The sequence below is a fragment of the Triticum urartu genome, chromosome 7, assembly GCF_003073215.2.
Source record: "Triticum urartu cultivar G1812 chromosome 7, Tu2.1, whole genome shotgun sequence".
In the NCBI taxonomy this organism is placed as follows: Eukaryota; Viridiplantae; Streptophyta; class Magnoliopsida; order Poales; family Poaceae; genus Triticum; species Triticum urartu.
In genome coordinates, this window is record NC_053028.1 from 106,208,013 (window position 1) to 106,221,822 (window position 13,810).

At 48.6% G+C, this 13,810-nt stretch overlaps 2 protein-coding genes and 1 pseudogene across 3 annotated transcripts; all 3 read right to left on the bottom strand.

The window, feature by feature from the left end:
• Positions 1–328: 328 nt before the first annotated feature.
• On the bottom strand, positions 329–2,715 carry LOC125523590 (probable polyol transporter 6). The gene is made up of 2 exons (XM_048688609.1): positions 2,046–2,715; positions 329–1,936 (listed from the first exon to the last, which is right to left on the bottom strand). The coding sequence occupies exons 1-2, from the start codon at positions 2,167–2,169 to the stop codon at positions 513–515; spliced, it is 1,548 nt and encodes a 515-aa protein (XP_048544566.1). The 5' UTR covers positions 2,170–2,715; the 3' UTR covers positions 329–512.
• A 2,858-nt stretch (positions 2,716–5,573) lies between these two features.
• On the bottom strand, positions 5,574–7,068 carry LOC125522354 (annotated as a pseudogene).
• Positions 7,069–10,131: 3,063 nt separating this feature from the next.
• LOC125522382 (glutamate receptor 2.8-like) lies at positions 10,132–13,039 on the bottom strand. 2 transcript variants are annotated; one of them, XM_048687441.1, is made up of 5 exons: positions 12,084–13,039; positions 11,678–11,993; positions 11,180–11,592; positions 10,883–11,074; positions 10,133–10,795 (listed from the first exon to the last, which is right to left on the bottom strand). In XM_048687441.1, the coding sequence occupies exons 1-5, from the start codon at positions 12,330–12,332 to the stop codon at positions 10,583–10,585; spliced, it is 1,383 nt and encodes a 460-aa protein (XP_048543398.1). In that variant the 5' UTR covers positions 12,333–13,039; the 3' UTR covers positions 10,133–10,582. The 2 variants fall into 2 exon arrangements, with proteins under 2 accessions (XP_048543397.1, XP_048543398.1); XM_048687440.1 differs by having other exon boundaries at positions 10,132–11,074.
• Between the last annotated feature and the right edge of the window lie 771 nt (positions 13,040–13,810).

Below are 13,810 nucleotides of genomic sequence, written 5' to 3' on the forward strand. Positions count from 1 at the left end.
GTATTCCAGCAAATCCATAGATATGTTAGTTCTCTGTTTTATATGCATTCACATGTGCTTAGTTTTGTTAGAACTATAGTCATGCTATTAATATGGATTAAATTATTTTGAAAAATGACATTGCCTGTTATTCCAACAATCCGAAAACCCTGGTCAAATAAGAAGGAGGTATCATTTAGAACAAAGTTAGAATTTCATTTTATTTGCAGTTGAGACTTGAGTATACTATTTATAGGACTTGTAGTACTTGTCATAAGAGCAAGTGCCTCTTCAGAGTTATATTATAGATCGATTTGGATAAGTCAGGGGCAAGACTTAGGACAGCTACTATACAGTACTGCTAGGTTACTGTCATTTGTGTATAAACCCTCCAAAGTGCAGCACTATAAAAGCTAGTAAAATCATACGAGGCCAATTCACTTCTCCATCTCCTGAACAGTTCATGTCATATGTCATATGGTTTGTAGGGTCAAACACTACATAACATAATACTACTAGCATTCCATCGGCGATCACGGCCGCGCCTTGCTGTCAGGCACCGGCGGCAGCTCCACCGACGACGGCGACGGCGCCTGCTGCCTCTGCCGCGCGCGCCAGCCGCGGCTGAACACCTCCTCGATCTCCTCCAGCGCCCTGCCCTGCGTCTCCGGGCAGAAGAAGTAGAAGAAGGCGGCGGCCACCACCGCCAGGCCCGCGAAGAGGAAGAAGGCGCCGCCGATGGTGATCGCCTTGTACAGCGTGACGAAGGTCATGGAGACGCCGGCGTTCATTATGCGGTTGATGGCCACGCCGACGCTGGCGCCCTGCGCGCGCAGCCGCAGCGGGTACACCTCCGAGCTGTAGGCCCAGGTGATGGGCCCCACGCCGACGGAGAAGGCCGCCACGAAGGTGAACACCGAGGCGATGGCCAGCGCCACGGCCCACGGCGCGCCGTGGTGCGGCGCGGACCGCTCGATCACGGTGAGGCCCAGCCCGAGGCAGGCCATCGACGCGATGATGCCGGCGAGGCTGGACAGATAGAGCGGCCGCCGGCCGACGCGGTCCACGAGCAGGATCGCCACCATGATGAACACCGTCTTGGTCACGCCCACGCCGATGGTGGCCGCGAGGATCTGGTTGCGGGTGGCGATGCCGGCCGCCTTGAAGATCCGCGGGCTGTACAGCACCACCGCCTCGATGCCCGTCAGATGCTGGAAGAAGTGCACGCCTAGGGCGGCCACGAGGATGCGACGGACGGCCGGCGTCGGGTGCAGGAACATCTCCTTCATCACGCCCTTGCCGCCGCCGCTGGGAGGCGCGGGCGCGGCCTCGCCCTCGACGAACCCGGCGGCGCTCTTGATGTCCGCGAGCCGCACGTCGGCCTCCTCCGCCGTGTTGCAGACTTTCCGGAGAACAACGAGCGCCTCCTCGGCCCGGCCCTGCATGACGAGCCAGCGGGGCGACTCCGGCATGGCCAGTACACCAACGGCGAGCACGGCACTCGGGAGCGCGCCGAGCCCCAGCATGGTGCGCCAGCCGTAGACCAGCGGGAGCTTGGCGAGGAAGTAATTGGCCACGTAGCCTATGAGGATGCCGAAGCTGATGCAGATCTCGGGGAGCGAGGTGAGCGAGCCGCGGATCTCCGCCGACGCGATCTCCACGGCGTACACGGGCGCGATCATGAGTGCGTAGCCGACGCCGACGCCGGCGACGCAGCGGCCGACCAGGAGCGTGGCGAAGTTGGGCGCGAGGCCCATGAGGACGGAGCCCGCGAGGAAGATGCAGGCGGCGAGCGAGATGGTGAGGCGCCGGCCGACCCAGTCGGAGACGCGGCCGGCGGTGAGGGATCCCACGAGCGCGCAGACGTTGAGGATGCCGGCCAGCACCTGCAGCTGCGTGTCGTTGGTCTTGAGGTCCTCCTTGATGAACAGCATCGCGCCGCTCATCACGCCGCTGTCTGCGTCCACAATCACAACACCACACATCCATTAACACGCTCCATCGTTCACTCACATGCAGAGTAGAGGATGGACCGATGGAGAAGATGTTCCGTTGTGCTCACGTACCGTAGCCCATGAGGATGGAGATGATGGAGCCGATGATGGAGCAGGCCACCGCGTACTTGTTGGTCCTGCCCTTCCTCCCGCCCCCGTCGCCGCCATTGCTTCTCTGCCCCTCCTCCTCCCCCATGGCTTCCCTCCCCACCTTGGTCTCCTCCTCCTCCTCGCCCTCTGTCAGTCAGAGTCAGAGACAAACACGAACTACTATCTCGTTAGTTCAATAATCAATCAGGAGCTTGTGGCTTATGCGTATCGGCACGCATAAGCGCGCCTCTTATAGGCAGCGCCTTCCGCGTGACCGCCAGTGGGCAGGTCACACCGATCGCAGTTTCAGAGCGCATGCGCACGCCACTGTAGCTATGTCGCAAGAAAAGAGTGAACAAGATGGCCACAGCGATGCGTATCGGCTTGACGCTCGACGTTTGATGTCCCCTTCTTCTTTCATGGAGTGGTGCGCATGTGTTTGCGAGGCTGCAGTGGTGATGGTAGCGGTAGCACACCACCGCCACTGTTGACAGTGAGATGCAACACTTGCAGATGGAAGTGATAGTGCCACATGGAGATGTCAAAATTGTGCACGGTTGACAACTCTCCGTGGGAACTACGTAGTTCAAGAAAGATTGCAAGAAAGATCACGCCTTGGCTTCTCCGGACAGCGAGCATTAGCGTGGATGGATACGATCGAGAATCTACTACATCACCGAGAGGGGCCATGAATTAATTCACAGCATTTGTGCAGGAAGATTTGGGGAGAAATACTAGTGCGTCTTGGGCTCTTGGCTAGGTGCCATGCATACAGCTGCCAACGAGTGCAACAGCTCAGTCGATCGTGAGGTATATCTTGGACGCTTTCCTTGGACGATAGCACAGTGGCTATCCGCAGCACCGAGGTCAAGGTCAAAGTAGGGCACAGTACTCCTACTTGTTTTCGTCTTTGCTCCTTTTTTTTTATTTGCATGTGGTATTCAGATGAGAGTGACAAATCGACTGTTCTGTAATACATGTTGGCAACATGTGATTGAAGATGCATGTCTCGACAGGATCAGTAGTTAGCAGTGCGTGCATAGTTTTGTATTCTGAACATGGGTGTTGGAAGATGGGCCTTATAAGATTTTAAATCTTCTAGGTTTTGTCTTGTGCGTTCCTGGCGCGACAACGGACAACCAGCGTATTTGACTATGGTGATTATTGAAGAGCGAGGCAGGAAGCAACAGCTACGTCAAACATTTTGAAAGATTACGCAACTGCGTAGACTCGTTGTACACTTCTGTTTTGGGGTGACTCGTAGTATTATTTTTATTTTTTTCGAAACTGACAGATTGAATCATCTGTATTAAATGGTTTTTTTTTGTGAATGATCAGTAGTTGAAATCCAGCATTGCTGTACATTATCATCTACTACATTAAACAGTATTTTTTATGAATGATCTGTATTAAATAGTTGAAATCCAGCATTGCTGTACAGTATCATCTATATTAAATAGTTTTTTTCGAATATCTATATTAAATAGTTGAAATCCAGCATGGATGTACAGTATCATCTACTACATTAAACAGTATTTTTGTGACTGATCTATATTAAGTAGTTGAAATCCAGCATTGCTGTACAGTATCATCTATATTAAAAAGTTTTTTTTCAAATATCTATATTAAATAGTTGAAATCCAGCATGGCTGTACAGTATCATCTATATTAAAAGGTAATTCTAAGCTATCAATTAAATATAGTAGAACCATAGTGATATTAAGTACATGTCAAACTGTGCCAAAAAATCTTTGGGGAAAGAGTTGAGGTAAACTCAACTAAATCTTTCTTCGAAAGCAAACTTTTGCTCTACAACATCAATCACTGGAATATAACTTCCTACCACTTACACGGACACAGAGGAAGCTCCTCCATCTGGAGCCATTGGTATTAACTCTTTAAGAAGAAAGATAATGATTTAAAAAAAAGCTTACACACAAATTTGCACTATATTTGCTTCTTTTATAGTATGAAAAATTCATATAATAGTGTAATTTTCACACATGTTTCATAGTATTTGTGTGTATACACATTTACACTCACACAACATCCCAAAATTACCTGCAAAGGAAAATAAAATAAAAACCAAATAATAATATAGAAAAATAAAAAATAAAAGGACAAACGCATAAAACAGATAAACACAATAAAAAACTATAGAGGGAGAGGAGGGAGGCCTGGGTGGTATAATTAATGGGCTTCAGCCCAGTAGCAAATCCACTAACCCAAATACGTGGTCAATAAAAAAGAAACAGCCCAAACCAACTCACAAAATAGCCAAGTAAAAAAAGAGTAAGAACCTAAAAAGAGGAATCAATTGTAAAAAAAAATTGATTGACCCAAAATCATTTTTCAAGCGACTTCCATATGGGAAACGTTTATTTTTGACCGACTGATTTCTCGGCTGGTAAGTCGTCTTGAACGCTCGACGCGTTTCCTCCCGGGCCACCACCCGCTTAGCCCATCCAACCTTATCCCCCGCCGAACCCGTCCATGTTTTTCTCCTCATCTTCGTCTTCCTTTGCCGCACATCAATTGGCAATCTTCCCTCTCAAATTTTGCTATTGCCCCCACCTTCTTCTCATCGTTCGCTGGAAGCCGGCTTCTCGGAGACGACACGGGCTAGGTGGGACAACACTGCTACCATTGCCAGCAGTGGAGCTACGTTGCAGCAGGCGATGCTACGATGACGCTACTGCCAAACCGACGACGAAGCTCTGTTACAGTAGGAGAGGCTACGAGCTGCTTCCATGGCCGGCGGCAAAGCTGTGTTGCAACAGGCGATGCTACGACAATGCCGCTCCACACCGACAACGAAGCTGCGTTGCAGCAGGCGAGAGCTATGAGTTGTTGCCATGGATGGCAGCAGAGTTGCATTGCAGTAGATGATGCTACGGCGAAATTGTTGCATGTCAACGACGGAGCTACGTTGCAACAGGAGAGAGCTACGAGCTGCTGCCATGCATGGCTGGCGGAAGAGCTGTGTTGCAGCTAGCAATGGTACCAGTTGTTGCCATGCTAACGGTGGAGCTTCATGGAACAGGTGGTCCGTTGCAAATGAGCTGCCATGACTCGACGGCGAAGCTGCGTTGTGGGAGGGGGCTACAGCCTGGCTGCCATAGTCGGCGACGATGTTGCGGGGGAAGGCACCAAGGGTGCTGCAAGGGCGGCCATTTGCAGCGGTGGCGCTCCGGCGAGCGCAAGAAGCATTGTTGCAAGGCGGATCACGGCGCTGCAGGCCTACAACCTTCATGGCCTCTCGCCCGGAGCTTGTTGGGGGTTCCTCGTGTGCATGGAAAAGGAGGGTGAGTGTGGGGGTGAGACGAGGAGGGTAACAACGCAGAGTTGCATTGCGTGAGAACGACACATCTCTAAGTTGACCAATCAAACGGTTGTGAGGGACTGAATCGGACAACTGGCGAGCCGGCTGATTTTCCCCTGAAATCAGCCGGCTGACACCTGGCAGCCGCCCTTACATATAGAAAGTTATCAGGACATAATTCATGAGTGTAATTAACTGTAAAATAAACAGTTTATCATTGTGTCAGTCTCAGCGATATGACACGGCTGCTCATCTCAATCTCACCGATATAATCCTTCGACGCACAGAGGCACGCACGCAGTGACGCAGACCACTTACAACCTTATAGGAATGCTAGTTCGTCTCAGGCAGCCGGGTCGCCGTGAATGGAAGAGGTGCTCTCAATGAACGCCTTCATTTCCTCCACGACCCTGCCAGCGTCGGGGAGCTCCGGGAAGCCGTAGAAGGCGTGGAAGGCGTCCGGGAACTCCACCAGGCGCACCGCCTTCCCCTTGCGCCGCAGCATGGCGGCGTACCGCCGCTGCCAGTCCTGCAGTGGGTCAAACCCACCGACCACCACCATCGCCGGCGGGAACGCCTCCGCCAGCTCGGGCTCCGGGCCCGCCTCCCCCGTCACGTGCGCCGCCGGGTGGTTCCGATCGGCCCCCTCCGGCAAGAACGCCCTCCACGACCAGTCCGAGCGGCGCATGTTCACGAGCGGTGCCACGCCCTCCAGCCTCAGCTCCGCCTCCGTGCGCTCCTCGCCGCCGAAGTACGGCTGCAGCAGGATGACGCCGGCGAGGCGGATGGGGCTGTTGGAGGAGGACGTCCAGCGGTGCGCGACGTGGTGGGCGATGTTGCCGCCGGCGCTGTCCCCGGCGAGGAAGCAGCGGGAGAGGTCGACCGGGGACGCGACGTCGGCGGGGAGGCCGGTGGCGCCGAGGTAGCGGAGCACGTCCGCGCAGTCGTCGTAGGCCGCGGGGTAGCGGTGCTCGGGCGCGAGGCGGTAGGTGAGGTGACGGAGACGACGACGGCGCCCAGCCCGCGGCAGAAACGGCGGCACATGCCGTCGACGGACGTGGACGCGGCCGAGAGCCCGAGAGGAACGCGAAGCCGCCGCCGTGGACGTAGACGAGGACGGGGAGCGGCGTCGACGTAGCCGCCGCCCCCGTTGCCGGGGAGAAGACAAGTGCCCAGAGGTCGCGGGACGCGTCGACGGTGACGTCGGCGGAGCGGACGCCGAGCGCGGACTGGCCGGCGACTGCCTGTCGGCCAGGGAGAGGAGGAAGCGGTTGACAGTGCCGTCGCGGCGCTCCGCGAGGTCGAGGCCGGCGGTGGACGCGAAAAGCCGAAGCCGCAACGTCCAAGGCAGCACCGGCGGCGCGGAGCGGGGGCTCTCGTCCGTGGCCGTGTTTTGGCTCCTCGTTCCGGCCTCCATTTCGCTCCTCCCTCCTCGGTGATTGATAGTGTGGAGTGTGGACTGTATTAGTCCAGGGATACAGCAGCTTATGAGCAAGGATTTAGATTGTTTTAGTATGATGAGTGGCCAAAGAGAATTAGTAATTTACAAGAGCATGTTGCACACAATAATGTGGTGCTCCTGTAAATTATTTCAAGTTGCTTTGAGATCAAGTGCTACCAAACTAAAATAAGAACAATTCCCGCAAACAAATAAGTAAAAGTAAGAACGCTTACGTACTTTCTGCAACATTGCTATTTTAATACCACATGGGAGGGGAATGTTTGGTTCCTGGGTACATATGTATCCTATATGGAAAAAAAATTAGCAATTCAACAAAAAGTCAAAATATTTTGAAAATGTTTTTAAAATAAACTTGACCTTTCATTGTACTAGTGAGAAAAGTTTCACAAAAAGAAAATTCCTCTTTGACTTCTTTTCAAAAAAGACAAACCTTTTATCAAAATAGCATTAATAGTGACCTATAATAGCAAATAAATTTTGTCTTTTTCACTGTGAAGTCAACATTGTTTTTTTTATTTATGTACTAATGCGCAAGTAAGTCAAGTTTAATCTAAAAATACTTTTAAACTATTTTGACTTTTTGTTTAATCATTTAAAAAAACATATAGAGTGTATATACATGCGGGACCCAAAGGGTATTTCCCCTCTACCTAAACAATAAGCACGTACACAACCACTCGAAGGTCACGCACACCCCTGTCTAGTGGATGATGTAACTCTGGTTTGATCCAATAAAAGTTTCCCGAAGTTTCAAAAAAAAAGGTCACGCACACCCCTGTCTAGCAGTGCTAGAGCATCTACACCCGGAGCCCCTTATCCGCACCAAACGTCCGGGCGGCTGCCCGGTCACTGCACGGACAGAAAAGTACCATCCAACTTGACCTGTAAAACCCGGTCAAACGTCTAGGCTAACTGGCACTTCCTATACCCGGCTTATATTTGGGGTGGATATGGGGACGCCTGGACGCTTCAGTCATGTCGGTTCTAACAAGTTGGACCCATCATAAATCCTCTCAAAATTGTCTAGTCCGCCACTTCGACTGCACTCCTCCCACGCCTGTCCTCCATTTTCTGCCTCCACGCAACCACCCACCTCCTTCCTTGCTCACCGTCCGCATCGCCGTCCTCATTCGCCGTCGTTGATATCATCGCCGACTACCCTATCTACCACCATTGGCATGGATGATGACTCGGCGTAATCGATGGGGATTGCGACCATGGCGATTAGTTGCAAGGCGAAGAACGTTGCTCGTAGGGAGCATCGCCCGAAGCAGGCAAGTGTGAAGCGGCAGGGAAGGTAGCTGCAAGGTTGAGCATGGAGAAGAACAAGATAGAATTGGAGAGGCAAGAGAAGAAGGCAAAATGGGAGTTTGAAAAGACGATGACATTAGAAGGAATTGAGAGAGAAGTTGAGACTTGCGGGAGAGATGGAGGAGACGAGGATCATGTTGCAGGACACTAGCCTCTTGGATGATGAAGCCAAGATGTGGGTGATCAAGATGAAGAAGAGGATCAATGAGCACAACAATTGAGGCTTTTGATTCATTCGTGTATCTTCTATCTATGTATGCATTGTTGAATTTTATTTTGGCATGTAATGAATTGTTGAGTTCTCATTTATTTTGTATCGTCGAATTGTTGAATTGATGATAAATTTATGCTATACAATGGACGTGCATGGATTTCCATGGGTATGAGTGTTCACGTATGGAGAGTGTTAATGTATAGGAGGGCGAATGAGGACCCGCCCGGTGCTGTTGGTGGGCACATCCGGGCGCTTCCGCGGACGTATAGGGGTTTGGAGTAGCCAACTCCAGTTATAGATGCTCAGAAAACATGTGAATAGATGATTAAGAAAGGAGACTGGAGAGACTATATTTCTTAATGAGCTTTATCATCATGGCTACATCTCCAAGACATGACTGTGGACACTCCTTTCTTTGTAATAAATTGATTAGTATAGGTCGACGGCAAGTCCATAGAGTCAATCAGACATATCTCGGCCTTACGCTGCAGCTAGTACTGACACCCAGGCCACTGGTACTCGAACCGTTCCCTTTGTATCTCATGTCTAGCCAACTTCGTCTAGTCTCTTTTGACTACTGGGCAGTGCCTTTCTATATTAGGCCAAGGTTACATTGGCACCATTTTTCTTCTAGCATTGATCGAATGATAATAGTGCTACGTAATCTCGCTTGCAGTGACAGTAGCCTTACCGTATGTGAAAGTAGTGATCAAGTTTGTAGAAGACTGCGGTAATGAAGACAATAGAAGTAATGTCATCTAGTCGAGCAAAATCAATGAAAACATTGATGTGCTCAGTAAGGTCTGACCCCTCCTCCATCATGAGCTCGAATAATTGTTGTTTCGGATGCAACTTGTTGGGTATCATCTTGTCCAGAAACTGAGTTTCCATCTTGGTCAATGGAGAGACAACATAGAGACAACAGAGAGACAAAAGGGCATCTTAAGAAAAGACACCCAAATGACATCTTAGATATGATAATTATGAAGGAAAACAATAGCTAGCACAAGAGGAGACAACTGGACACAAAACAACCAATACAAATATAAAATTACATTGAAATCATACTATCCTTCTCTTCTTGCGATTGACACAACCTTCGAATGTAATTGAGAACCATCGAAGCCCAACACTAGTGAAGGCCCGCCCTCATACCATCAAATACTCTATGTTCCATTAACGTTAGGGTCAATAATTATTATGATTTGGTCGGGTTATGATTTTTGAAATTTTCAAAGTTTGCTTGGTTATTGTCATGGAGAAGGAAACGTGGAAGATGCCGGTTGTTACTGCATGTTGGAAGTCACATGAGGGTCGTGCTCAGCACATGTGCTTCCAAAGTATAACATTTTCTCCTTTTCTTTCGTTACAACGCATGGGTATTTAGCCCGTGCTATTAAAAGCTAAACTTGATTCAAATGAGTTCGGGCCAAATGTACTTTCCACACTTTTCTAGTCTCTCACCATTTGACCGAACCTAAAAACATTTGACATAGACTCGTTTGTCGCCACCTTTTGTTATGTAATATGTGTGTGGCAATTTTTCCCACAGAACATGTGAGTTGCCATACTACTGACACGAGAATATGGTAAAGTGTGAGAAGCAATTTAACATGCCATAGTAGAGTCTAGAATTTATTTAAAATATGTGCGCGCATGCAAACAAATAGGTGCAGCTATGATGCGCATGTAATATTTCCTCAGTAACCGGATACATTCAGACTATCTTAGAATCACATTCAGCGATCAATTGGTCTCTATATTTTCTCTCGACTGAGAAATGTTTGAATTCCAGATACAAGAACGGCAAGTATCTTACAGTGTGCAAAAGTAACAAAAAATGCGAACCAACTTTCTTTCAACATGTACAACTCTGGGCTACAGTGTGTGCCTACTGTCGCAAGATATAAATCAGACAAATGTGGTTAATTCCCAGAATAATCGGGCAGATAGTAGGATTTCCTTGGCACTCGCCTGTCAGTGGTCATCTATACACTCTTTCGAAAATAAGACCAACAACATCAAATTCAGAAAATAAATTAATCTGGGTATCAGTCACTGAAACTGCTATTTCTAGCTAGGCTATGATTTGGGCCCATCACCCATACTTACATTCATTCCTTAGGACATTGGTGAATATCCGCAAAAGATGGAACGGAAGTATTTTTAGTTTCTTCTGATGCGCGCTATGCAGAACAGTTGTCGGCATCTCATCGAGTGTTCATCTCGATTAGGATGGCGTGTTCGGGCAAAGAGTCATTGGGCTCTACATCACCAGGACTTTCTCCGATCCTATTGACACCCTGAGGATTCACATTTCTGGCTTCATGGTGGGGTTGATTAGCCATAGACCTATTGCCCGTGCCGTTCTGCAGCGGACCAGATCCTCCGTGACCTTCACTTCCGCCATCTCCCTCGGAACTCTGCATATCAGAATCCCTCACTTCGGTGTATTTGGCATGAACTGACTTGGCAATGCTTATCAACAGCATGAGAGCTGAGATACATACAGTGATGATGAAGAGACCAGAGAAACTTTGCAAAGTGAGAGGTGTCGCATCTGTGTTGGGCATGCCATAGCTCGGCAATGGTGTCGCTTTGCCTAACCATTTCTCTTCAATTTGTGAGCCCTCAGCCCCAAATGTCAGCTCCAGGATGGCAACCGAAAGATCATGCACCAGCTGAGACTCTTTCGGAAACACCTGAAAACAAAACATATGATGTTAGTTGGACAATATTGTTTTGTCAGTGTAGGTATTGTAAGGATGCAGAGTGAATCTGCTGAAGTGCTAGAGTGAGAAGCTTACGAAACCAAGTCCAGGTGTCTTGTATATGCGATTGACCATCTGGAATTCATTATGGTACTTAGGGTCAGAGAGAAACGAGGTTATATAAGGGATCTCATCAACGATAGCCGAGACACCTCCATTCTTTGACCCCTTTCTCAAGGCTTCAGCATATTCCGTTTTATTCGTGTAGGCATTTAACCTATTAACATTGAAGCCTCGTTTTTTCAAGACAGATTGTACAAATGATCCAGATTGGTATCCAATATAATCACCATTTGACAGGAGCTGCTCAAGATCTGTCACTGAGGGCCGGAGCCTTTTTGCAGTCAGAATGGATGATAAGCTAGCTGTGTAGCTCTGTACTATAACCAGCACAACAAAGCACCATATCACCACAACAATTTTTGACAGGGGGCTTCTAATAATTTGACCTGTGCAGATATTACGATAATCAATAGATTAGAGTATTCCAGACATAATGGATCAAGTATTGTGAGCAAGTTTGAGCCTGCTAACCATGAGAAAATGTCAAAGTCGAGAAAGAAAAGTAGAGAGCAGTGCTGCACTGTCTCAAACTCGATCCTTGGTACTCCGGGTTTCTGGGAAACTCGATCGTCCACACAACAAGTCCAGTGAAGAAGAATCCCCCCACAAGTGCTAACCAAAGTTGTGTAGTTAATGGCTTTAGGAACACCCATTCAATTGCTGGCTTGGAGTCATTCTCGGTGAGCACAAGCAGTGACACGCCTGACTCGGTGTATGGCATCGTGAAGTCCACGTCAACAGCTCGCTCTGCGGTTATAGTTATGTCACCCACTACTGCATCGTAGATCTGGTTGTAAGAATCAACAAAGTACAATGTGAGTTATGTGATTCTCACGAAATGCAGAAATGGCATGCAAGTGAAAGGAGCAAGGCTCACCCCCGAACACACGTTGTGTACTAGTTCATCATAAGAACCATCAACGACAACGAACTCATAACGAAGAACATGTGGTAGTTTCTTCGCAGCAGCCTCAAAGATATCAATGCAATAGCCACTGACATTATGAGAAGTTGCATTCACAAAAGCTTTAAACCCCGGTTTTCCAGGCACAGCAATCCTTAGTTTATTCACATAGCCCCTGGTCAAAGCTCCTGTGTCTCTTCCCGATAGTATTCTGTTGTTCATTCTCCCGATTTCTGGATTAACACAAATTTTAGTACCGTATCCGACTGCCAAGACAATGTTCTCAAGTTGTAAGGGAAAAAGGAGAGCTCCATAGCACAACAATAAAATTAATTGAATATGACTAACGCATGAGAGTGTTTAAGGTAACCAGGATATAGCTTTGCACTTCTTCACGCACTTAAGAGGAAAACCACATGTTTTTAAGTGACCTACAAGTTTAACTTGGTTCTCATGTTTGGATACGTAGTTCGATCTTACATCCTTTCCTCCTATTACTATACGTGCTACTACACATGCAAAACACAAGCCTGTTACTTAGTGGTACAGACCGAAAAAAGGCTTAATATCAAAGTGGCACAAAATGGGCAATGCAACTCACTGTAAAACGAATGTGGACCACAGATAGTATGTACTACTTTCCACCTCGACGATCTGAAATGGTCGATATTGTCCATCTAACAAGGGTATTATATGAGAAACTTTTGTAATGGCAGAACAAAAAAAGGGGGGAACATGCTTTTTATCTGAAAATAGACCTAAACTACAGTCAACCGAGCTAAAATCAGAGGCATGTTCTACTAGGTTTCATCAAATCTTAGATATGCAAAACAACTTATGCTTAAATGTGTGGGATTAAACAGTTACCTTTCTCAATCAGTTTGTACTACAATATTCACATCGATCCCCTTGTCTAGCAGAGTAACAGTTATTTTTCATGATGAAGGCAGTGGACAAGGCCTCGGCATTGGCAACAATGAACCTCCTCGGCCTTATTTGGAGTCTCATTAGGTTGGAGTTCCTCACCTGGGTTGAGGAGGTAGCCCGTCGCAGGTGCCGCGAGGGTCCTGCACTGCATCTACCTGGAAGAAGGTAGTCCATCTTCTGCCCCATTGGCAACAGAGATACCCGCCACCGTACGACTTCCGCAGACGGTGGGTGGGTGGGTGTGGGGGGGGGGGGGGGGGGGGGGGGGGGGGGGGGGGGGGGGGGGGGGGGGGGTGACGGGAGGTCTAGAACTGCGCGCATTCCGACGAACAGCGACCTCGCCGCCGTTGCGCCGGTCGTCGGAAAGGCTGAAGATAGCGGCCAGGGATCTAGGATGCGCTTGGTTTAGGCCCAAGATTGGCCCTTTAAAATGTGGATGCCCATAAATGGGCTTATGCTAAATTCCCATGGGCCAGGCCCAAAATACCTCTGAGACAAAAATCTATACCGAAAAAGGTTTTTGATTACCGAAAAAGGAATCAAAATCTATACGCGGACAACTCTCAGTTAAAATTGCAATCAACGACAACTCTCAGTTAAGGTTGTTTCGCTCAAAAAAATTTAAGGCTGTTCGAAGAACGGCATTTCTTTCACAAAGCAGCTCTGGCTAGTGCTTGAACAATTTTCGCTAAGCACTGAAACTTCATCGATGAACGTGCCTCTGTCGTGCGGTTCATGATCGGGCGGCTATCACAGCTTGAAGGTTTCTAAGA